Source organism: Atractosteus spatula, chromosome 8 (assembly GCF_055471065.1).
Source record: "Atractosteus spatula isolate fAtrSpa1 chromosome 8, fAtrSpa1.hap1, whole genome shotgun sequence".
Taxonomy (NCBI): domain Eukaryota; kingdom Metazoa; phylum Chordata; class Actinopteri; order Semionotiformes; family Lepisosteidae; genus Atractosteus; species Atractosteus spatula.
The window spans coordinates 33,687,022-33,713,488 of record NC_142713.1 but is presented as its reverse complement, the minus strand read 5'-3'; the positions used below and the strand labels follow the sequence as shown (position 1 = coordinate 33,713,488).

Below are 26,467 nucleotides of genomic sequence, written 5' to 3'. Positions count from 1 at the left end.
AAACTGATGAAAGTGGTTAAGACCTTTGCAGAAAAATCAATTCTCCTTTTAAGTTGTTTTTGGAAAATATTTTGCTTGTCTGATATAAAGCATGTGAATCAAATTTTATCAAGATGTGAAAGACATTTTGCGGGTGCCTCTGGGTCTCTCTTCTAGTATAGTATATATTTACATAGATTCTGTAAATACTATTTACACACTACCCTTTTCACAGAGTCTTGAGAATCAATCACTTGTGACAAAATCAGTTGACATTCCTCAGTAGTTATCTCTATCCTAGCAAGACATCAGTATATAGGTCAGTTACATCATTTCTTTACTGGAGGTCTGATAAGTGGGACGACTGAAGTATTCATCATCAGAATTTCTGTACTTCATCTGAAAGGTGAGATTTAGAACAAAGGTAATTTCTACAGTGTTTCTACAGTGAAGAGAGTAAAATAGAAGTCCATACTGTATATGATGCAAAAAATGAGAGGAAAAGTTGTTGCTGTGCTGACATCTTGCGGTTGTTGTCACATTTCTGCTAATAGTGTATGAGGTCTTAACAGGCAAAGTTTGATTACAGAATTTGTCTACAGGGAGGAAATTTAGTAATTTATCTTACTGTATGTTAATTTAGTAATTCCATTAATTCGGATCATTAAACTAAATCTTCTCTTTTGTAATCCTTTCCACTTTTCAGGTGATGAGGATGCTTAACTGTCCTGTTCTTTTGATTATATGAAAACAAAACCTCTTTAACACTAAACCCTATTATTATTATCTATAATTTATTTGTAACCAGTAGTAACAGATTATTATGCAATATTATGTACTGTATGATAAAGCAAAATTATGTTATTTTCATTATAAAATATATTACAGGTGGTATCCATTAATAGATCTTTAAAATTGTATTCCAGAAACCATTTTGGGGAAAGATGAAATCATAGTAATTCATTAAGTATCCTGACAATTAACGGCATTAAATATTATATTGATATGTATACTGAATGAACATTTTACGTACTGGGTTCCTATGGCTCAATTCAATGTAAAATACATTACTCATCCCTAGGGGGTTAATTTAAAGTTTAATCTGATGCTTAAGTAAATACTTCACCATAGTATTTTTAAGCCACATCTTATAATGAATGTCCAGGAAACCTGAAATTGGTATGACTGACAAATTAGTATAGTTTACCACACCTTATTTAATAAAGCATTAGTGAATAAACTAATGTTTTTTTTGTCATGTGAAGCATCGATCTGTATCTATATTAAAACTAATTAAGACAAAGTGGATACATTTAATTTTTTTTATTGTGCATGTTACATAGTATTGAATTGTTTTCTTATACAAAACAAAAACAGTCTCTGTTCCAGCAAATATACAATTGAGTTTTAGTTGTACCTCATAAAAAGAAAACTAAAACTGGAACTCAACACGCCTTTTGAACTCTTACAACAGCAGCACAGGACCATCATGTGTTTTCAAAACCCAACAATGTCTTCTAAAATGAGGATGAACTAGGAAACAGTTATAAGGCCTCTTGAGATGTTCCTGAATTGTTTTAAAATGACAGAATTAATATTTAAGAACAAGTCTATGATTTGCATTTATGATATGTAACATTTTAAATTGCTCTGAAAAAAATCAATAATACAGGTATTTTGTGTCTTCTAACTTTAGGTTCAATTCTGTCCTGCACAACTGACAGAACTGTAAAGTATCTGTAGGGTGTTATCCCAAGGTGATATCCCAAATACGCATCACAGAAAGTAACGCATTTGAAATGTTTAATTAATGAAGTAGCAGAAATATTCTAAAATATTCTGTTCAATTTAAGTTGAGAAGGTTAAGGACCACTGTCTTCTAGTCATCCCATAATAAAAGTCAATCTCCCTGGTAAGCAGTAAATAATCCACAGTCAACTGAAGTTATTTTGGGGATATATTAATTCTTAAATATTGAGGTTTACATTTAATATAACTCTCAACATGTAAATGTTCTTGTGATATGAAAATTATTCAAGAACACAAGCACCATGTGGGCATTCATGCTATCATATAATGTGTAAAAGTCCTAAATGGGCAAAATATATACATTTTTACAAAGAAAATACACGTGAAAGGCATTATAGGAGTTACAGTGCTGAGCCCTTATCATATGTTTTCTATGCATCTGTGTTAGAATTTTCAAGTTCAATTAGTGAAATTTCACAGAGAAAGAGATATGAAATAATTAAACACTGTACATTCTATGCTTTAGTTGAAAACATGGAAAATGTTAGAAAACATTTCAAAACTGAAAATACTCTGCTTAATTTCAATAGTAATGGTAAGTGACATTTAGCAGTCAAATACATTAATGTAACCCACATTTGCCAAATTCACAATAAGACATTCAGCATACGTAATGTGTATGCAATGTATGTACTGTTAACAGTTGAAATGTGCATTCTGAGGATTTATTGTTCTTTAAAACCTACATTTACTATGAGCTTTTTTTAAAAATAAAAACTAACACTTCCAAAGAAAATGAAAAACTAGACTGTTGGCTTGGAGAAACTCATGGCACAATCCCTTATAACTTTCATTTGATTATATAAAACGTGTACCATACAACAGATTATTTACAGTACATATACAATCGTCAAAAAAGACCATGTATGTAATCTAAAACATGCACATAATGTTAAGCCATTTCATTTGAAATATCCACATTTCTTGTATATGGCGACCTAAAAAAGATCTATAAATATTGTCCACTTTGGCTTGCTAGATTTAACACACACTTCTGTTCGGTTGTGTTTAAACACATTCTATGCTAGATGTGATTTTCCTTATTAAATGTAAACTACAAGTATATATACATCAGCTGAGAAAAGGCAACATTGCTGTACTGTAATTCATTGTATTGTACATATATAGGCACATGTACAATTATTACAGAGTGTGAGGGTTCCTATTAATCAGATAAATATGTGTAAAGAGTTGATGGATAGCACTACTTTCTGTAAACTATTTGCTTTACAAAACCTTTTTTATTAATCTTATTAAGCTTTTGAAAATATTGTTTTTAATCTTGCTCTAATTGTATAAAAAATGAGTTACTGAAAGATTCTGCTATAGTAGTAACACAAGGAAATGGAGGTATTTAAATGATGTATACATCATTTAACATAAAATTATACTAAAGCATTAAAGCAAATTATTTGTAATATCCATTACAGCTAGAGTATTCTAGGTAAAAAACACATATACAAACAACTTATTCAATTGTGGGGACAACCAATTCCTTACTTCATTTGTCATGATTTAGAAAAAAATTCAACCTTAAACATGACACACAATTAAAAGGAATATTAACTTTACAGAATCGTTTTAAATTACTTAAACCACTTAAAACCAGAATGTTATCAGAAAAAGTCCCTTTGCTTAGTTTTACTAGATAAAATGCTGATACAGTACATTATTTAGCCGTGATGAGTAGTTAATTTAGTTGTAGTTAAAAGAACCATGAATAGTTCCATTTTCTAAATACACAGTGTTCTGCGTATATTCTGCATCTTGTCATCTCTAAGACATTTCTGTAACAGACATTAAAGCAAGTACCCATCATGACCTCCAAAACACCTTAACATTTACATTCAAAACTTTACATAATGCTTAATGTTACAAAAGCCCAGACAGTAGTACTGTTGTAATTCAAAACAAAACCTTTGCAATACAGAAGATGATTAAACTTTTAAAATGAAATTTCAAATAAAAAAGAATGCTACTAGCAAATGTGATAAAAATACTAAAACACAAACTCACAGTCTCCACAAAGGGAAAAAATGATATTAATATAGTTGATAATAAAAAAAATATTTATATATACTGTAGGTTGTTTACTTTCTTCAAAATAATTAAACACAAGGTCTATAGTTGTTCTGTGACTTAAGTGAAGTAAGTGAAATCCTTTCAAGTGTACTACAAAGAAAACGAAGACAGCCAGCCAATTCGATGAATTTAGAGGAAGAGCGTATGTGTGTTTGCACATAAATAAAATGTATATCTGAAGACAAAAGGAGTTAAAACTGCTGTTCTTCTAAGCTAAACATTTCCCTTATTGGTAAGTGCATGGGTACTGTGGCCCTTAAAAACACAATGGTCAGTACCTCCAATATCCAAAACTGAGCTGAAGAAATGCAGCTATTTTGGTCAGGTTCACCTTTCTCCCCCCAGAAAACAGTAGTAAAATTACACTTAAGGTGATTATTGGCTTTGAACTGCAAATATCAGTCCACACTAAGGCTGCGCACACATGGCAATAGCAGAAAGGCATGTGTGCAACCACATTTTGGCAACATTTTTCACCAGTTTATGACTATCAGGTACACTCAATATCTTTGAATGATTTTTTGCTGTCCATAATGACCAGCTATACTGTTACTGCTCTAGAAATGTCTAAAAAACAAAAATACACAGCAAAACATCTTTAAAGGAACCCTAAAATAATCCATATTTTTAACATATAAATAAGAAACAATCTGGGCGGGTGTCATGTTTTTTTTTTTTAAAGATCCCTTGTAATACACTAATACTCAGTCTCTGGATCCTTTTAACACCAGTGTGGAATGGCATCTCCTCAAATGGAACGGGCTCACTTTATTAGCGTATTTCTCCCAGGAGAATGACACTTCCAGGTATCAGTGCATAATCTTCCAGCTTCAGAACACTAGTGGCCACCTGAGCCAGGTGGGTGATGAATCCAGTCAAGAACAATGAGGGTCATGCTCCCAATCATGAAAATAATTCCAACGATGAGGAACACAAGTGCCTATAGGTAGAGGAAAGGACCAGTGAGTAAAATAGCTTTGTGCTAATACAACAAAATCATAAAGTGATAAACAATGATCAGTTGTAATGTTGAACTACACTAGCCCACAAAAGTGCCCACAAATTTCTATTTAGCATTTTTAAATGTACTTCTACTACATTTTAATAATAATAACATATTATTATATTATTATCATCATTATAAAAGCCTGTATTGCAATATGAGGTACATTACTCTGTTTCTATAAATGTGACCTTTTACAGAAGAATTACTAATGGTATTAGAAAATTACATAATGTAACCTTGTCTACCTTATGTTGTACGAACTACATTTAGTGACATTTAACATATTTCATGTGGAGGAAACCAACCACTATCTAGATAAATCACTATAAATAAAAAACACTAATGCATTATTCCTACTCCTAAGTATTTTTGAAAGGACAATTTAATGAAAAAAACCTCTTGTTTAGATTACAGCACTTTGCTTAGCTACATTTATTTTTTTCTTTTCATTAAAATATTAAAGGATTTATATTTAGGAAAACTATCATATTGTTTTCATTCAGATTAATTTTAGGAAGGTAGTTTAAATTTCACTCCACTAAAATACACATTCTATATTATGTAGGTCACCAAACAAACTGAGAATGTTTTTTTTCCAGTAGCCTGATTTTTGAAAACACTAAAACCTACCCCAATCTTTTGAGCTGACAGCAGGGGAACATTCTTTACCAGTCGAAGATAGAATGCAGCTGGGAGAATGAAGATGAGCATAGTTGCAGCAGACGCACCTGAAATAAACAGAAGCAACTACATTGATATGCTTTTCAGAACACACTTTGACAATGTGTGATCACAGGGAAGAAAGTAAAAAACTTCCCCTCCTTAAAGTAGTACTGTAGGTTTTTGCATTATTCTTTGCAAGTCCTTAAGGCCAAATTAAATCTTTACTTCACATAAAAGTATTAATTTTATAAATACAATCAGAAATGGCTTTGTAAAGCTGAATAAAACAGGGTAATGTAATTATTTAATGAACATATACAGTAGTTTAAAAAACATTTCGCCCATATAGTGTGTTAAGTAACTTGCTAGTACTTAAGTGATCCAAGGTTCTCATCCTAACATATGTAACATACAGTATACAAGATACCCATAACGGGTTGTTAACATATTACATGGGACCGATGGGGAAAAGGTTATTTATTTCTATTATAACATGAAAAAAAAAAACTCTGGAACTCTGTTTTCCAGATATTACGAGTTAGAGAAACAAATCACTAGCTAACTGTGACTGCGACTCCCTAAGTGCAAATACATGATTGGTTTAGCATCACTGGGACAAAGGGTTGGGCTCTATCAGCTCCTGGTGAAACAGAGAGGCTCCACGGGTCTGCTGGCTTGCAGTGATGTCATGAGGGAGGCACCTCTCCTTCATGTGGTGATGAACCTCCTGTAATTGACTCTGAAGCTTGTCAAAAGACAAGCGACAAAGCGACAATGTCACACCTGGCAATTCCAAACAGGTATTTAACATAAAATAATTTACAAGTCTAAATTTTAAAAATCATTATTACAGTATTACTTATTCCCCAGCAATTTAAGAGATATCTAAAGATTATCCAAATAATTTGATTATCAGTTTTTCATGTTGCCAGCTGAGATATTTATGTACTTAAGAGTTATATGTGCGCTGCTATATTGATATATACTGTAGATAGGGAGGATTTATCAGGTTCTGTTGTTGGAAAATGTTGAATCAGTGAAAGTAAGTGAAGAGGCAGTCTGATTTAGAGTGCTGAAACTCAGTGTGGCCAGGTGTGAACTTCCATATTTTATGATGAGACACACAATAAAGTAAAGTTAAAAATGTATTAATTGAAACTTACCAATGACACCAAAAATATCTCTAATGGTTGGTACAAATATGACTAAGAGATTGTTGAAGACCAGCAAGGCTGCAGCAATTAGGAAATGTCGAATCCAGCTGAACTCTCTACCAGCAAACAAGAGTGTTGTGATTGAAGATCTGATCTGAAAAACAAAGATAATTTATTTTACAACAGAAGCCCTCCAAGATGATGAACAGATGAAAGTCACTGAACATTCCCACCTAAAGAAAAGTTGAATTATGGACTATCTGCTGTGTCTTGAAAAGGTACTCAGCCCTACCAATAACATCACATTTTGATTAGAGTTTCTAATAAAATGTTTTAGAGTACTGTACAGGTGAAATTGAATACTGTTAAAGGTGAAGGTGGCTTAATATCAGCAGAACCTGCAAAACCGCTATGATTTACCGATTATATAAATATTCAGACGATTGAGTCAATATTTGATAAAAGCATCATTTACTGCTCTAAACCTTTTTGGATAGGTTTTTACCAGCTTTGCACAGTAGGATGATGTAACCTTTGCCGATAACTATCTGCAAAATTCAATTGGCTATGACTAATTAGTACATTGACAATTATTGATGGACTGCAATCTTCAATTTCTGCCAAAAATATACTATAGATTCACGTCAGGACTTCAAGTGAGCTACTAATGCACATTCCCACTCTTCTTGCTAAACCACTCTGGTGTGGTTTTATATTTTTGGGTGACTCAAGCAAGTTTTCCTCTAGGATTCACCTACAGTTTGCTTAATCATCACTCAGTCCCTGCTTATAAGAAGCATTCTGATGTCGCCAGTACCACACTTGAAGGATGGGTTTAAGTAGCCTAGGTTGATGTGTTGGGTGTGCATCAGATGTAACACTTTGCATTTAGACCAAAAAGTTCAAGTTCAATCTCTTCTAACAATAAAGCCTTCTGCTACAAGTCTGCAGTATATGCCAAAGGAATTTTAAGATGAGTTTTTTTCAGTAATATTTTCTTTCACCCATACAGTCCAGGATTGTGTAGGGACCTGGATACTGCCAATACATCAACAGTGATTCTGATACACAGACATTTGCATACCATGTCATACAAGTCACTGTTGTCTTTACTGTGGTATCCTTAACTAGTTTCTTGCTTGTCCTTTTGCTCTGTTCAGTATGGCTGCCTGATCTAAGCATTGAGTGTTTGGGGAAAAAAAAAGTCCATTTCTTAATGACCGACTTCACTGTAAGTAAAGGGATAAGTAACCCTCTCCTGATCTGCATCCCTCTAACTCTTTATCCTTGACGTATTGTAAAAGCTGCTTAGTTTTCAAGGGTTGAGTAGTCAACTTTCTATGCGAGTTGTGGCATGAAATTCAGTATCTACCTAAAGGAAACTCAAGGGACCAATGCATTTAACCTAAAGTCAAGTTAAACCACTTCAATAACACACAGAGACCATTACACTTTTTGGGTGACTTTTTAAAGTATTGTTTTGCACCTGCACCTTTTGTAGCAAAGGATTTTAATTACACATACAACTGAGAATCAAATTTGATTTAAAAATCCCATTCATTTTTCATACGTTGCATGATTTAGTTTTACCAGTTTGAAAACGATTACACAGCTTTTAAATAAATCTCTATTTGTATCATAACTGCTCATGTGGTACAACATGGAATCTTTGCAGGGTGCTGAATACTGTTGGAAGGCACTGTGAGAAAAGGATTTAATGGATGGTTTTTACATTTACAATAGTGCTGAATCTGCAGTACATAATAATAATGTTAATGTAAACAGTTCCCCCATTATCTTAGTCCTTTAACTGTTAGGTTACCTGCCCGGTATTTGAATTTATTTATTTTAGATTTAACTGAAAAAATGTTGCTCAATCTATCATTTGCATATAATCCAAATTTGTCGCTTGAGTCAAATTACTCACTACATAAACAACTACTTGATTATTCCATTGTGAAAGGTGCTAATATGCCTTTGAATTTTACTCAAACATTTTAGTTCAATTCCTGCTGTAGTGCAATGGGAAAGCATCACACTTCCATGTAATTTATCTTTAGTGGCAATTTAATAGTGTAATCCATTGAAATAGCTAAATACAGTCAATAAAACACATTCTGCCTTTGCTGACAGGTGAGGTCATAAAACATATCTGAGTGTACAGTATGTAACACTTTCAGGTAAAGACATTAGTGAGTATTGTAGTAGGAGGACATGCGTGAGACACAGGGGTGTGGCTCTTGCTTAAGATCCTAAGTAGGTAAAAGTTCACAAGTTTCAAACAGAGTATATCATTGAGCACCACTTGTGTAATGATTGGCTGTTGAAAACATGGGTGGATTCTAAAAGGCTCAACAGTTAAAGGTTAACTTAAACAGAGAGACGAGCAACAGCGAAGGAGGTTTGCATCAGCCAGGAGGTGTGATTACTAAATAACATAATGCCATAATTCACTTAACACTAACCAAAGAGCACTGTAATGGCACCTTATCTCTGTGCCATAATTTAACACATTTCAAAAACAATTTTGCAAGCTCTTGGAACTCTAGGAAACTCTAGACTAATAAATGATACACCGTAACTCTAAAAATATTCTAAATAATGGAAATTCTATTTTGTAACTACTACTGCTTTTTGGTTAAGAATATATTTATTGCAAAAAAAATGAAGGAAGCATAACTTAAATAATTTAACAATAAGAGGTTAATTCCAGGCTGAAAATTAGGAAGAAAGAGTAAAACTAAACTGAAGTGTTCAGACCAAACCTCTTTCTAGTTTTCAGCATGGAAGTAACCTTCACATATAAAACTAGGTATGTTTTAAGAGCTAACCCTCCTGAGATTAAATAAAAAAATTCATTCATTAAAGAAATTCCAAGAAATTAGCAGTGATGCCCACAGTATTTGTGGCTACAGAAGTACCGGAAGTTCTAACAAATTTCAACCCATTATCTGAAACTTCTTATGAATGAAAAAGTCAGGCTGAGGTTGCAATACGGTATTCTGTGTATTTGAGCAGGATCCAGTATTTTGTAGTTACAATTTGACCTTTACATAGTCACCTGGCCTCCTGATAAAAGCAATAAAATAGCTGTGTTGAAATAAAAGGGAACAGAAAGGCCAACCCACTACTGAAATAAGCTAGCATAGACTCAAGACATGTGTCAGTAAGTAATTTAAGGATCACCCATCCTCATTTCCAACTTCATGAAAGCCTCATTGGACTAAGTCAACAGACAGTAGTTGCAAGACAGGATACACCTGGATAGTATACCACTACTGATGGAAACCTCTGATTATAAAAAACACATATAAAAGAAACAGAATTGCATGAAAGAAAGTAGCATTTGCAGACAAACTGAGGCAACAGAATTTTGGTGCTTAACGTAACTGATCATCCAATAATATATTGCTGCAAAAACATCTTCCTACTAAGGCAACTCTAGAGTGTCTTGCAAATGGAGTTTATAACACAAATTTAGGTTTCTTATGTGTACACTGTATATCTCACTTCATGAGCTTCCCTTTGTACATTTTTCTCACACCCCTCCAACCACCTTGTCTTCACAGCTTACAAAAGCTCCCTTGCTCATTCCTTGCAAAAGTGAGGGGGGTGTTCAGTCAGCTTCATTGTTACATTTAGGCATCCATTCCTTCAGTTAGGTGAGATACAGAAAACAACCTCTAATTCATTTAATCTCTATATCACATTTATTAGAATCTGATTGAACTACTGAAATACAGTTTGCCACATAATATATGTGGTCTGGAAGGAATCCTGTCCAGTTACAAAGGTGCCTTGGAAAATGCTGCTTCAATAATTTACATAAGAATGTAAGAAAGAGGCAGAGCCATTCTGTACATCTTGCTCATATGATTACTAACAGCTAAAAGATCCAATTTATTTTGCTATTTGATCTTTCTAAGTACATCCTGGTTTACTTTAACCAGGATGTACTTAGAAAGATCCATCTCAAGTCTTTCATTCCCATCTGAGGTAATGTAGAAAAAGATTCCAGAAAAAATAATTTTAAGCAGCTTAATTAAGAACAAGAAAAAATACACTGTGATTCAAACTGTTCTGAAATTGTATTGTGATTTTTATTGAGAATGAATATTTAAATATAATGCACAATTTGATAAATCCTGAGTTTTTAAAAGAGCTAATATGGAGTCTGAGCAAAGGCCAAAACAAACTTCCAACATCAGTGTTATATGGACTATCTAAAAATCATCCCTAAATGCCAAATCTCACATGCCCCTCAAGAATATCTCACTCATGGTATACATTTTTTCAAATCATGCAGGTCTTGTTACAAAGCCATTTAGGTTACAACAGATACAGAAAGGTCTTCTAATGCGGGAAAGCACATGGAGCTTGTTCTAGCCACTCCTCTGCTTTTGTCTGACAGTTCTGAAATAAGTGGCAGTTCTGGAAGAAAGCCACGCAGACCTATTAAGGTTGTTGAATTAGACAGGCGAGTAAAATAAATCACTCTAAATGAGGATACCTTCTGCAAATACATTTTTGGTGTCTTAAGTATTTTACCACATGCAATAAAAAGCTGATGCACCATAATGTTGTAAAAAAGGTCTTAATAAACTCAGGTCATTTGGTTTTGCTTGAATGCACCATGAATTCCACATCAATAGCACACTGTGATGTTTTATCTCTTTAAGTTAAAATGATTGGTAGCTAAGATAAAGAAAGCTGATGCAATGTCTATGCACACATTTCAAGGACTGGGATTGAACAGCCAATTCCAGATCAAACATTTCTGCTATTCATAAATACATTAACGATTAGTTTTATAATGTTTATGATGCATATTATCTTAATTTACTAATTATTCTATATAAATTAGTTTCTTTTTATATAATATTAAGAACCTATAAATTAAACATGGCAAAAATACAGACCAACTTTTCACGGCTCAGAAAAATTGTAAAAGTGAAATAACTGGGGAAAACCAAAAAATGAATACATAAATTTATGGGCAGTGTACATGAAAGGCTAAAATTTAGCATTCACGATATATTTCAAACATTACAATGGGCAAACAACTAAACACTCCTCAAATATTCCTATCACACTGTAATGGTCAACAACCAACTTGGTGTCAACTTGTCTACAGAACATAATAATACTTCCTTATAACCCACATAAAGCTAACAAAATGCTAACAAAATTTATAATTGCAGATATTTCTTCTCAGTGACATTAACTTACTAAATATCGAAGGAATTATGCTCAAGAACAACTTTATTGACCCTGTTGCACTGTACATATCCTCCACTTCAAACATTACTCCAAGACAACATAAAGAATATAAGAAATGCAAAAGACTGCAAAAAAATTTAATGTCTGAAATTCCAAGAAATCCCAAAAGATACCTAGACAGAATACAGTGACTTTGGTAGTTGTTTAGAGATGCAAAAATATGAACATGTAATCCACAAAATTAAGCCAGTTTAGTAAACAGCAATACACAGGTGACACAAAGGCTTATTGGATTTGTAAAATATTACTGCATTGGATAAAAAGTTTTTAATTTGTCTCACCAATAAGTGTGTATAAATATGTTTGTTAATTTACTTATTTTTCATACATTTCAGTGCACATAAATAGTGGTAATATCTGAAAATATGTACACATATTTTGTGGCTTCTGTTTAGCTTTGACTTAAAACTTATACTTAATTAACAAACTATAAGCAATTCTTGATCCTTTAGAAATTTAAGGCTTACTTTGCGAACATTTAGGTATTGGCATTCATAGGGATTTAACATTGTTTCTTAAAATAAGTCTTTGATGTAGTGTAAAAAACCTAATTTGCACATTTACATCACACTTAATGAAAAGTGATGATGGAACGGAATAGTATGATCCTTTTTTTGCACAGGTAGTTGGAAAACAGCAGTAACACCTAGATATACTATACAATATATCAAGGTGAGTGATATCAGATCTACTTCTACTTCATTGATGGTTAACATACTCCACCTGCTGGTCATTTCCTGGCATGTCCTTTATCTTAGGATGATGCAGTTCTAGAACGATGTTATTATCACCACATTTCACAGTCCAAACTTTATTCTTTTTAGGCAATCTATCACAATTTTTAAAATATCTTTAAAGCATTACCATATCCTGAATTACTGATCACCTCGTCAGTGATTTAGTACATTTAAATCTGAATTTCATCATGTGCTGGCATAAGTTTAATCAATATCCTGCTAACTTTTAATGGCTTAATATAAAAAACAAAGCTCATGTATGTTGAGAAAACATTTAATGACATGATACAAAGCAACGAGCTATAAGCTGAGGAGCTCTTACAGGATTCTCACAGCTGTTTATTGCTTTTTCATGTCAATCTTACAGTAATTTCCAAAAATAGATCAGACCCAAATATGGTAAGACAGGCAGTCTACTGAAAACAAATGACATTTGCACAAAATAACACTTCAAATACACACTTTCCTTTATATATACTGCAGTTCAATTTACCTCAGAAAAACAAGTAAAATAAATCATATATATGAAAAGGCTACTATTATTAAAATGTCACAAACTTTATATGTTGCTTTCCGTGTCCAAAATTAGTATAGCTTTTGGGAAAGGGCTTAATGCTTGATTCCATTCCATTATCCTTGCTCCACAGTACCCACATTTCAATGCATTAAATCTAACAGAGTTGATTCCGTAGCTATTTTTCTCTACACAAAATGAGCACATAATTGCACAGGCCCATTTAAAATCAAATCATTGCCTGAGGTGTTGACATCACCAGGAAGGGTAGATTTACGTGGCTCAAAATCTACTTTTCATTTGCTATACCAAGTGAGAATACTTTCAAATATGTCCATGACCATTTGTTTGTTTAAAGCTCAGAGAATAACAAATCTGTCTAGCAGCGATGGTTACAGTACCCTGCCATTAATGTTTTTAAATCTGCACTGACATAGGCTGTGTTATTTATACATGCCAATAAAATGTTCACAAAACAATAGCTGTGAAATGAGGTAGAACAATATGTTTTGAAAGCATTAGACCTGAAAAACCATTTAAGCTGAAAAAAGAAAACTCAACTGTTTTTTAAAAGCCATAGATCAATATATACGATATAATTCCTTCAAACAAAATTTTCGGTATTTCATAACCGATAAAATGTAATGCACAATACAGATAGAATGATAGTCATAATTGAAGATTTAATAAGTTATAGTACATCTTTGTGAGCATACACTGTGCATAATGATTAACCCAGGTACACAGGGGCACTGTGTGTGCATGAATGAAGTAAACACTTACTGGAAAGAGCACAATGGGGACAGTGAGCGTCACAGCTGTCAGCACTGCCAGGCGGACCAGCAGAAGCAGAGTATCGAATTTGTACACTTTGGTGAATGTGTGAAGCAATTCTGCCTCCACATTATCTACAAGAAAAGGAAAATAAGTCCACAATGCAAAAGCATGGTAAAGGACACTCAAGATGGCACTATTAAAAACATCTCACAACATCCTAGAAACAAAAATCCAGCTCAAAGATTATAACCAACACTAAAAAAAGGTGTTCTTAAAGAAATGCATTTTTTAAGTATTAAAAAAAGCAATCTTCCTCAAATTCACAGCTTACAAAAAATGAATGTCAAATGGGATTCAGAGAGCATCAGGAGTGGGCCTATTGACAATGGCTTACCATAGAATGTAAGGTATCCAAAAAGGGCTGACAATAGGTACATGATGAGCATTGCAGCAATAGACAGGTTGGAAACAGTCTGCATCTTTTTCCGTGAACGACTACAGAATGAGAGAGAAAAACAGAACTAACACAAACTATTCCTTACAGGAAAGCAGTTATTGATTTAGAAGACGTACTGTACATATGAAAATACTGTCAATCTATTACAGTACTTTGAAAAGTAACTAATCAAATATTTGTAAGTAATTTGTATTACAGTGAATATTTGAATACACAGAGAATATTGGCTATAGAGGGAGATCATTGAAAATGAACATGCACTTAGATAAAAATCTAGTTATTAAATTAGCTTACAATTCTTTCGGGATTTGTTAAAGCAATAAATACAAAATTTAATCTTATTGTTTTGCAATACTGTACATTATTTAGGATTTTATCCATCACAGAACTATTCATAAGATTAAATTATTTAAGATACAATGTCTGAAACTAATAGAAAAAACATTCAGTATCCTTAATGAGTATTTTAATTCCCTGTACTTGAACACTGTAAATTCATTTTTAGAGGAAACATTACATATATAGTTTAGCTATTATAATTAACAATTCTTTGCTTGATTAAGAATTGAAGTAAAAAAAACTTTTCAGCTGCTGATGTTTTAATGACTTGTCTAATGTGTGTGAGAATAATGGCTATGTTTGAAGGAAAGGTAGATGTTCTTACCCTTTGAGTTCACTGTAGATTGGCAAGACCTCTGGGTGACACACAAATGCAAATGCCAAGATGGGTACCGTATAAGCAGTCTGGAAAAAAAGGGGAATGGCAACGCATACTTAGTAACCAGGTATGCAGCTATGACCAGAAGAGTCTTTAAAATAGGGTCTTGGGCGGCCTACATACCTGTGAATTGAACACAAAGTATTTTGGCTTGCACATGTCTTCCTTGTGAGCTTCAAAGTGTACTCCATTGGCATGTACTGCGCCCTCAGAATACTGATCTACATGAACACTTGTGTCCCCATGAGAGAACTCCTCATCACCGGCATCCTGATTGACCGTTCCATTGAGTAGCATGTATGAGGGCATTGGCACAGATACATTAAAGGTTTGGTTTGCATAATGGTGGTCCAATAAAGGTAGTGGGCAAGGGATCTGAGATTTTTTGTAGATCAGCTAGAAACCAGAATAATAGCAGAAAAGACAAAGAATGCACAAATAAATATTTACACATAATCATATATGATAGTCAAGAAAATTCAGTCATTTCAAAATTGCCCTTATACTAGATAAATAGATTTTCAATGTAACTTTAATACTGCATTAAAAACCAGAATAATAGCAGAAAAGACAAAGAATGTACAAATAAATATTAACACATAATCATATATGATAGTCAAGAACATTCAGTCATTTCAAACTTGCCCGTATACTAGATAAATAGATTTTTAATGTAACTTTAATACTACATTTCACTAAGTATTATATATAATGAGACAGAATATTATGAGAAATTCAATATAGTTTACTATATTTTTCAGAAATGCTTATATCATTAACTATGTTAATATGCAAAATATGCTACTTACAACTACCAAGAAGAACACCATACACGTCAAAGAAAAGCCACTGGTATATCCAAGGTAGCCTATTCAGGAGACACATAGGTAATATTAAAGCACAGATACATCAAACAAACAAAATAAATCAGATACTGTATAATATAATCACTGCTACTTACCAAGATTTTTGAGTAGAGAAAGTGGAAGGATAATGCCAAATGACACAAAAATCACCAGGTAGTTTCCATTTAGGTACCACTCACTAAGAAACAGAGAAAAAAGCAGAAGAGAGAAATGTGTAGGTAAAAAGAAAAAAAATAACACTTTAAAATGACATAAATTAATAGTTTTGAGTTTGAGAAAAGGGTTTGTTTTGGTTTGTTTTTTCTTAATCACAGAGAATTTTACCAGCATGTGTGTGATTAAATCCTGCAAAAGGATCAAAAGCAAACAGAGGTATTCTATTTGATTGTTGTGAAAGTGTGCATTTTCCAACACTGCCTTATGAAAGGTTTCAAAAGGGACACCAATAATGATACTCATACTGTAGCATCAGGAGATTAATTTATCCTGAGCTCAAAAATTCTTTTCATCAAGAAACTCCTTTTAAAACTGTTAGAAATGTTTATTTCAAGGTAACATGAATCCACTTTTAATCAATAATTGTGCTTTTCATGTCTCTGCAGTGTCTGCAATGTCTCCTCATTTACTCTAAAAGTCTTTGATTTAAGCATGAAAACTACAAACTGCTGCTGGCAAGCACTATATTTAATTAAATCTAGGACTCCATGTTTTAAATATTTAAACTTTTCCACAATCTTTCATGCATTTACAGTGTTAGAAGCCACGTAACAGTGCAAATACATGTCTGGGCATGAATGTAACACACACCTTAGTTTTTACATTTACCCCCAAGCAATTCTATTCACTATTCCTTTTTCTTGCTGTTAATTTAGTTATTTACAGGCCTTAAAAATGTATTTCTGCAAGACCACAGCTTTGTGGATCCTAGTCTTTACTTTCACTTTTGTTTTCTGTTGTAAATGCACTAAAAATAAAGAAACACACCCCACGGCTTTTTATACAATGCCCCTTAGTTATATTTTCAAAATCAGAGTTAAGAAAAAAGTCACAATTTTTACATCCATCCATTCATTATCAGAGAGCTGTTTATTCCTGGTAAAAGTTGCAGTATCCCGGAGCCAATCCCGGAAGGACAGAGAGCAAGACAGAAATATAACCTGAACGGGATGCCAGGTCATTGCAGGGCACAAAGGACAAAGGGGCAATTTAGAGACACCAATTAGCCCAGTCACCACGCCTTTGACGGGTAGAAAGAAATCTGAGTACCTGGAGAAAACCAACAGAAATATGGGGAGGACATGAAAAACCCCACATAGAAGGTACCTAAGAGTTGTGAGGCAGCAGCTGTCACGCCCTCTGTAGCCAGAGGACGCTGCTTCTCTGTCCTGTCCCTAGTTTCCTGCCTGCTGTCCTTCCGGTCCCTCTCTTTCCCTCGGGCTATATATTTCCGGGTCTTGCACTCTGCCCTGGCTCAGCATTGACGTTCGGATGTCCTGAGACCCGCCTAGCACCAGGTCGCCCCACGTCCGCTACCTGAGGGCATTGGTTTCTATACGGCATTCCTGAACTCTTTGCACTACGAGCCCGGGCCTTTTTCCCGTCTCGCCACTACGCATATGGGTCTTTTTCCGCTCCCCTGCTGCCCTCGGGTAGTCCCTTTGGATGTCCGTGACAGCAGCTCCACCAATTTATTTCTGAGTAAATTAAGTAATTGATATTTTAGTATTAATTAAATTCGTTTTACATTTTTAACCTGCTTTGGCAGGTCACATTGAGCATATTGTTGTCTCCTTTTGTTACATGAGTACTATAAGTGCATTTGGCACATAAAAAATTGACACCAAGAGATTTAATTATAGTATTCATTTATCTCATTCAGCTACAGGGTACAATAATGAAGAGATGTATGGTAGCCTTCCTTTACTTCCCTCTCCTCTCTTTTGCATGTTAAGTCACCTGCAGTGTGTGTTTGTGTTAAAATGCCACAGTAACGGTTCCTTCAATCTAGATAACTGTGCAAGTCAATGCTCACCCCCCTCTTGGCCTGACGCCAACTCCATTGGCACTGACTCCGCAGAATCTGGTATATTTTTATCTTTTTCGTTTTTTCTTCTATTTTATCATTGTCACCTGGTCCTTAGGTTTTTCTCTTCAAGACTGGAATGGAAGTATGCCCAATCATTTTGTTCACAAAATATAATTTCTTTAGCAAGTTTCCTGCAATCTGAATTTCGACATGTGAGGGACATCCATACAGTCCAGGTCAAAGCCACAGATGAAGTGTATCACTGCATGTGGCACTGATGACTTTTACTAAACTCCAACTTAAAATTTGTAATAAAAATATGACGATATAACTGGTCAAAGCTAAGAGTTTAGCCATATATGAAATGAGCAGATAATATGGTTGTCAGTATCACAAATGTTAAATGCATACTGAATATGAAAATTCTGAAGCATTTAATTCTATTAACACACACAAAAAAGGAAAAGTATGGTAATGCACCTCCACTATGTTTTTATAAGAATTGTTTCACCCGCACTGATGAATATTTAAATGCCTCTTTTGTTGACATTTTTACATACTGTAGGTCAGAGACTCCCAATCCTTGTCCAGGGAACACACATGCTGTTGGTTTATGTTTCAGCTGAGCTCTCAGTTGCATAGTTGAACCATTAATTACATAATAATACGATTACTTGAACTGTTATCTTTGCCTTTTAACTACTGCATTTCAAAAGCAACCTCAAGTCAAATCTTAAGTTTTAAAATAGAAAAAAATGTTGCTTCAATAAAGCAAAGAGCTCAACTGGTACAAAATGTTGATTTAATAAACATGGGGTTAAGACAGCCCTGACAATAAACCTAATTATCAGCACCATGAGTAAACTCTAGGCACTTCGTGTAACACAGCTATTCAATGGCAAACCATATTTCTTTTTATATTTTAAAGCATGCAGTGGAGAATTACTAATTGTAAAAGCCATTTCATTAAAAGGGTAAAATGAATAATAAACCTACAGTATCTAGCAGATAAGAAGTGCTATGCTGTGACATGAATTTGAATCACCTGGATAATGAACACAAAACTAATTTGTCTGTGAATATAAAATTATTTTCAGGGATTCCAATGCATACTTACCCAGAATTTTCCTCAAGTCCCATAAATGCCCGAATGACTTCAGGAAGCTCATACTTTACAATGAAGAGGTAGCTTGACATCGCTACGAAACAGAAACATTCCATTTCAATGTGAACGTAATAAATTAAATATGTTCTATGCAATGCACATGCTGACTGTAATACTGGAGATTTCTGTATAAACTGTTTATATTCCAGTATATCACTTCTACCTAAAGTGAAAAATAATCCAAAAATAATCCAATGACATAATTACATTATATTTTAAGAATAGAGAAAAAGGGGGTTTTATGACTTAGCTAAAATGTTTCAATAGATACAAACCATCTTTAGATGGCTGAAATTATCAGACCTTTTGCTATGAATTGAATTTGAATTCAAGTTTATCATTTGTTATATAGCCTTTTAAATGTGCTTAATGTTAGTTGCATTTTCCCCATTAAATAGCTAATAAATATGACAAATGTAAAGAAATGTGTTGAGAAAATACTTAGAAAGTACTATGGTGGATCTTTCTTAAAGTCAGATTTAAAGCTTTATATTTTTGTGTGAAGCTGTTAAACTTCTTCATTTTATATTTTGTGATGTGGAATTATATTAGTTTTAGAACTTATGTTTTTGTGATGATTAATTGCTATCCCTAATTTTCTAAGATTTTAACATTTTAATATAAGCATGACACTGTAATATAATGCATGACAAAGCATTTTGTAAGAGAAAAATCTGACCGGGAATTGCATCCTCTCAAACTCTGCTCATCAATTATCCTTTGGAAATTGATCTTATTATCTGTATTAAAACTTCAGACTCAGTCTTTGTAAAATTAAACGATGTGATCAAATCATAACTGAAAATACTACTTTAATTAGGGCTCCACTGAACAATAAAATAGTGTAGTAATGCTAGTTTTGGTAATGGATTGGAAAGGTACATACTTTAAAGATGCCCCTTACCGCCAATATTCTGGAGCGTTATAGATCCAAAAGCAGCAATTTTTCCTGGCCATCCAAAAGCCTTTTCTCCTAGTTTCTCATATATTAAAGAGCCTGCAGAGACAATTAAAAACTGTTGTAATGAATCACTGATAACAAATCAAACAGAAACTGAGAACACAGGACCATTAGAACAGAGAACATTACCACATACTTGTCTATTAAATGTGAGAAACATACCTCCTCCTTTTGATGTCTGCAGTAAAAGATGCACAGAATACAATGATAATATTGCTACTCCCAGCAGAAGAACTCTATAACAAAGAAAACGTAATTAAAAAAAAAACCAAAATTGCTAATTTTTCACGCACATTGTATAAACTCATTTGTACAACCTTTGCTATAAAATTTGTTGTTTTCATTTGCAATTTCAACGAGCTTGAAACTTGTTTCAACAAGCTTATCTTTTTTCTGTGTCTGTGTTAATAGCACATTTGTTTTTTCCATAATTAAGGAGAACTTTATTTAAAAGGTGGTGAAGCTTGTACCATACTCTCACAACACTTTATCCAAAGCACGGCCTCCTGTTCTTAGTTTTAAACGCACTCCCATCTAGTTTCCACTTGTGTCCACTAATTTATGTCTCAATGTTGGCTCTTGTATAAGAAATGAAAGTGTCAATTTTGTTTACAACCACATTATCAATTATTATATTGTAGCTCTAAGATTAGGTTAGTTACCTGCATATTCCTGACAGAAAATACATTTTTATCTGTTATTTATAGTATAATCCCTCGAACACTTTGAAACAGGTCAGATCTCCACTAAAGTGAAATGATTATATATGTATAATGAACAAACTAAATGGTACTGTAGATGGATCCTTTAATCAATAACAGCAAAGGAAAGGCAAACGTTTTCTCATTTAGTTTGTACTTGTTCTTAGTTTTTGTGGTTATACAGTACATATTCACCATTTGCTGATAATATATCACCTTAATATTGCATGGTTCTTCCAATCAAAATGTAACACAGATCCTGTTCACTTGAGATGACAGGTGGCAGGAGCAGTGAACAGCTGCTTAAGTAACGGCAAAAGTAAAGTGTCAAAATCGCTGCAGATGATAAATCACTACACTGTAGTCTGAAATTATTTTTGAGACTGTTATTTAACTTTTCTCGTTGAAAAATTCCATCTAGGGAAATTAATTGAACAAACCCCTTTTTGTAGTGAATTCTTAATGGATTATATCAGGAAAGGAAACTCTGGATAAAAGGGTTTGGCATTATGTTTTCATGATGACACGGGGGGGCCTTTAGACTAATGACTTTATTTTTGGGTGATCCTGCCAGAGATAGTAGGTGTTGATCTTGTAACTCTGTCAAATTCACCCCAGAGAACATAATATGATGAACAGTATATGATAGAGAGGGTTCATGACACGTGGCCCTTTTCACCTATAGAGTTTCTCTTTTCCTGGACTAAAGTCTGATGACAAATTTTAGTTGTTCACTAGTTCAAGAGCTTGTCACATAAAGTCTAATATTCCCATGGGATGTGCTACATTTCCCTGTTCCCCTTCACTTCTGTAATGAACAGGAAATTTAGAAAATACTCAGAAAGCCAATTATGAATAAATGGAACTCTCACTTTAAAACATTGCCAGATTTATTAATGGGACTATGCGCCTTCTGGAGATATAGTTGTGCAAGGATTAATGTGCAAAAGAGAATATCAGAATTTTTTTCTACTTTCAGCATGAACAACAAAGATTTTCTGGCTATATGGTTTTACTGAATTTTTACCAACTGTTTCCCATTATTTAATAAGCTATGAAATACATGATATGCCTTCAGTACTTACCAAAACAGATTTGAATTCCAGAGGATTAACACTGAGTGACAGAAATTCAGCAACAGTATTGTCTGAAAAAATGTCAATGGCTACGTGATATTTTTGATATTTTTGATTATTAGACAATCTTGGGTTTGTGAGGTATGGGAGAATGAGCCTTATACAGATACCTAAGGATATATTAATAATAGATGTTACCAACTGACTGATAGGTTGACTTCCGCAAGAAAATATCTTATAGAGCTTGCAAATGCCCCCCATTAACTTACATGAAAATTCGTTTAATCGCCAAAAACTCTTCTTTATATAACAGTCTTAAGTTTTCATGTCTTTGAAAACAAAGCCAAACTCCACAGTTCTGGTTTTTACATTTTAGGCAGTGTAATGGGCCTCACAGAAGCCTAGAATTCACTCTCACCTGCTCCTCTCAATCAGGAGAGTGTCTGCCATACACTGTGACACACAATCACCCCTCAACAGTTCCAGTGGATCACTCAGCACTACTAACACCCAAAGTATGCAATGGGTGTATTAAGCAAGTGCTAATCTCTCACATTTTTAGAAGCACTGGCTACATACAGCTCTGCAGTATGTTCCATAAATTACTAGTAATGCTTGCAGTCTCTAGCAATATACCATTATAGCAGCCACATCAGCAGAGAAGCTAGTCTGCTGATGGTCTATTACAGCCGAGTGGAAATATACCAGCTTCTGTTTCAGTGTTGCAGGGTTATTCTTGGAGGCTTTCAATATGTGAGGAACATTTTTTTTATTTTTCTATTATTTATTTCTCCTTTTCAGTGCACCTTATGTGCTTATGTGTTTTTGTGTATCTTATATACAGCATACATTTTCAACTGCATTTAATATACAACTACATATCCCTGGAACTGAAACACATTTATGAATAGCCCACAAGGGCAAGTCAATGAAAAATCTAAAACAACTTCTGTCATTTTTGCAGTTCTCTATTCTCTTACTTAGTTTTTTTTACAAACATATATTTATGATTGCAATTTTGCATTCAAAGCAGTCAAAAAATGAGTAACCACTTACAAAGTCATCCCGGAGAAACTTTGTTTTAGCCACAGTACTTCTATTTAAAAATTACAAATTTAAGGAAAGCTGTTCAGCAAAAGGCTTCTATTGAGTTCATTTTCCACCCACACAAACACTAACCTTCCTTTTTCTAATCTAATATGCAAAGACAGCTGCAAGAGAGAATAACAAATTCATCCTAAATATTTGACAGTGAAAGAAGAAAAAGAACCAAGCAAAGTTTCTTTCAAAATTATGTTAAACTGTCGAGTCTGCACCCCCACGGATGAGCTATATTGCCAACCTTCAAACTGGATTTCAACTTGTACACAGATCAATATTTATTGTAAACTGTACTGTCTATATGACAGGGGATATGTTAATAAACTCTTCTGGACAACTATTTCCTTCTGGCTGAACAGATAAGTTTGGAAAGAAAATGAAAAGGAAACAGACATTGCCTATTAAACTATCAAAGAGAAAGATGAAACTCAACCATGCAAAGGCATTTAAGAGATGTATCATTTTTATACTTTGTGAATTATTGCTCAGGTCTCCACATAAAGAACTAAGATAACTAAGAAGTATAACACAATTAAATTATTTTAATATTCACAACGGGCAATTTCTTCTAAACGTGTATATGTTTTGTGCCTCCCTCAAAGATATAAACAGCTCACCAGTTGGGTATACAAACCACTGTACATATAGAACTAACAGTATGCAGGAAGTCCTTCTGGGAAATAGGAAGTATAGATGCCTCGGTGGAAAGATAATAAAGGTATTTGCACAGTCCACAATATAAAATTAACCTGCTTTTATTGTTTTAAATATGTACCTTATGTACAATTAATTGATGCACAACATCCACTCCCTGGTATTCCATCCATTATACTTAAAAACACAAGGCATATTATTATTCATAGGCCATTAACAAATATCTTTCAAATCACTGAAGACAGTGGTAATTTACACTGACTGGAAAACATACAATGTAGTGTCCTAACGTAAAAATAACAACACATCTAGACTCAATAATTATATGTTTTTAGGCTACATACTTAACAATTAAGAGATTAAATTAAGTGATAAAATGTTAAAATTGTACCATGCATCTGTTAGACCTCATTTTAGAATATTGTCTACAATTTTGGTCATCCTTTTACAAACACTGTATTGCTGCTCCGGAATCTGTCCAGTGAAGAGCAACCACATACATTCCTAGGTTTAAAAGACTGCTCTACTCTGATAGCCGGAAAGGCAGAATCTTTTTCAGCTTGAACAGAGAATACTACAAGGAGACCTGAAATAACTAAATAGCACTATTACTGCAGTATGCAAAAGCTACAAAGTCAACCCAAAGGACTTCTTCAGAATCAACAATGAAACTAGAGGACACAAATGGAAACTAAATGGAAGTACATTTAAAATGGAGCAAAGGAGGAACTTTTTACAGAAAGGAATTTGAGAGGTGGAACAAGGTCAGGAGAAGCCATGACATTGAATCTGATGCTCTGTCTTCAGTATCAGTTGGATGAGCAGCTCAGATGAATTAGCTACAGATAAGTTAATAGGTTATTCAGTCTTTTTTAATCTTTAACAATACTAATATTTCTAAAAGTCCAATCACATAACTTTTAATATGCAGAAATTAATGCAGAAAACTTTTAATACACTGCTAATTGTATTAGAACGCTTCTCTACAGTGCCTTGAAGCAGTAATCTCTCTCCCATGTTACCACCTTATGTGCAAAACATTATGTTGTGTGAATATATATACTTAATACAAAAGATCACGAGAATGGGACTTACACAAACAGCAAAATTCCAGTGTTGGCCATGGCGTATGACAGACCAAGGATGCCACTCCCCATAATGGCATTGCTCAAGTTAAATACTGACATCCCAAAGGAAGTAGTCCCTGGGTGCTGTAAGCAGCAATAAAATGGATAAGAATGATAAGCAGGTGGAGTCAATTCGATAGCCATTATATAAAAAGTATATTAATCTATGTAGAAAAATACAAATATTATTACATATTCATCATGACACTCTTCATAATTCTTCTTCAGCATTCCATTTGTAAGAAACTTCTGACTTTCAGCATCGTCTTCATCACAGTATTGGCTGAGAAGGATAAAAAATTTAATTTACTGATAAGCTAAAGAGGAGCACCTACATAAGGAAAAGGAATAGTATTAACAAAGGTAAAGATGTTGGTGTGAATCCCTTAAAACCTGGCAGATCCAAAATAACAGAAACTTTTCCTTTAACCCACTACACTAAACTGATAGACTTACTTTACTGGGATCTTTGGTTTTCTAACTTACATAATAAAACTGGGAATTAGTGTGGCAAATTCAGAAGACCTACTGAACAACTGTTAACTAATCAAAGAATTGACATTAATTAATACGTTTTTAATTCCTTTCCCTGTGATTAGTGCAACAACGATAGACATACTGTATATAGATATTAGATATGCATTAATTTGAAACTACTTTATAAACAAATACTAGAATTCATTCTTTAATATATAGCAATGTGTATTCATGCACAGAAAAAAAAAGAATAATATATCCACATCATAGCTGAAACCCCGATAAATTCCAATTTCAATAAAACTGATAAAGGACTTATAACTCCTTGGTGTTTGTTTTTAAATTCTATACAATTAGAAATGTGACGTCAGACATTGGTGTGACTTACCTATTAATTGTTACCTTCTCTGAATCAATAGGCTCGGTAAATCGGTCATCTAGGCTATCCGCACTGTCATCATCATGCTCATTGCTGACTTTCTTAAGTTCCATTCGGTCCATGTCACCAAAAACGTCAGCTGAATGCTGCTTAAATAAAATCAGGGACAAATACACAATGTTCTTCTGCTTTGCTGTTTTTTAGCTCCTTAAGTTGTATGAATATCAGGAGACAGCTTTCTGTGAAAAAAAGCCAAACAGAAAGTATCAGAAGCTATTCTAAGGGCTGGAATAATGGTGCAGATTCTCAATAAAGGAACTAGTGATGGAAGCCATAACCACCAGGACCTAGCCCTGTACAAACTGGACACAATAACCTATTGTAAAGATGATGTATTGATTGAACAGATGGAATTTCTTCTGTTCTACACAGACTTTACTTTCAGTCAGATTTAACTTATTTTCTTTTGTTTTTATTTACATGAATAGGTGGTACAAAAAATGTGATCTATAAATAGCTTCCTAATAAATTAAACCTGATAGCTTAATTAGACAATGCTTACAAAGAATGTTTATGTCATATGAAATTAGTTTTAAAATGAACCATATAGCACAAATAAAATTCAATCCTAAAACGCTATAGCATTATTTTCCTTTGTAATATAAGGTCACTTGCTTACTTAGCAACATTACTATTGACTGAACTAAATAAATGTTTTCTGGTGTGATTAAGAAAAATATAAGGTTTATGACACAACA

The 26,467-nt window shown here is 33.7% G+C and overlaps 1 protein-coding gene across 2 annotated transcripts in view; it reads right to left on the bottom strand.

The window, feature by feature from the left end:
• Positions 1 to 1,287: 1,287 nt before the first annotated feature.
• slc38a4 (solute carrier family 38 member 4) overlaps positions 1,288 to 26,467 on the bottom strand; it is a 44,746-nt gene continuing 19,566 nt past the window's right edge. For both annotated transcript variants that reach the window (XM_088922569.1, XM_088922567.1), the window contains exons 2-16: positions 25,719 to 25,948; positions 25,046 to 25,136; positions 24,822 to 24,937; positions 20,357 to 20,430; positions 20,138 to 20,230; positions 19,186 to 19,267; positions 16,138 to 16,220; positions 15,986 to 16,044; positions 15,300 to 15,572; positions 15,123 to 15,202; positions 14,396 to 14,496; positions 14,008 to 14,132; positions 6,703 to 6,847; positions 5,507 to 5,604; positions 1,288 to 4,810 (exon numbers count right to left, since the gene is read on the bottom strand). In XM_088922569.1, coding sequence (XP_088778695.1) covers positions 4,709 to 4,810; positions 5,507 to 5,604; positions 6,703 to 6,847; positions 14,008 to 14,132; positions 14,396 to 14,496; positions 15,123 to 15,202; positions 15,300 to 15,572; positions 15,986 to 16,044; positions 16,138 to 16,220; positions 19,186 to 19,267; positions 20,138 to 20,230; positions 20,357 to 20,430; positions 24,822 to 24,937; positions 25,046 to 25,136; positions 25,719 to 25,831 — 1,635 coding nt within the window. In that variant the 5' untranslated portion in view covers positions 25,832 to 25,948 and the 3' untranslated portion in view covers positions 1,288 to 4,708. The remainder of the gene's footprint in view (positions 4,811 to 5,506; positions 5,605 to 6,702; positions 6,848 to 14,007; positions 14,133 to 14,395; positions 14,497 to 15,122; positions 15,203 to 15,299; positions 15,573 to 15,985; positions 16,045 to 16,137; positions 16,221 to 19,185; positions 19,268 to 20,137; positions 20,231 to 20,356; positions 20,431 to 24,821; positions 24,938 to 25,045; positions 25,137 to 25,718; positions 25,949 to 26,467) is intronic.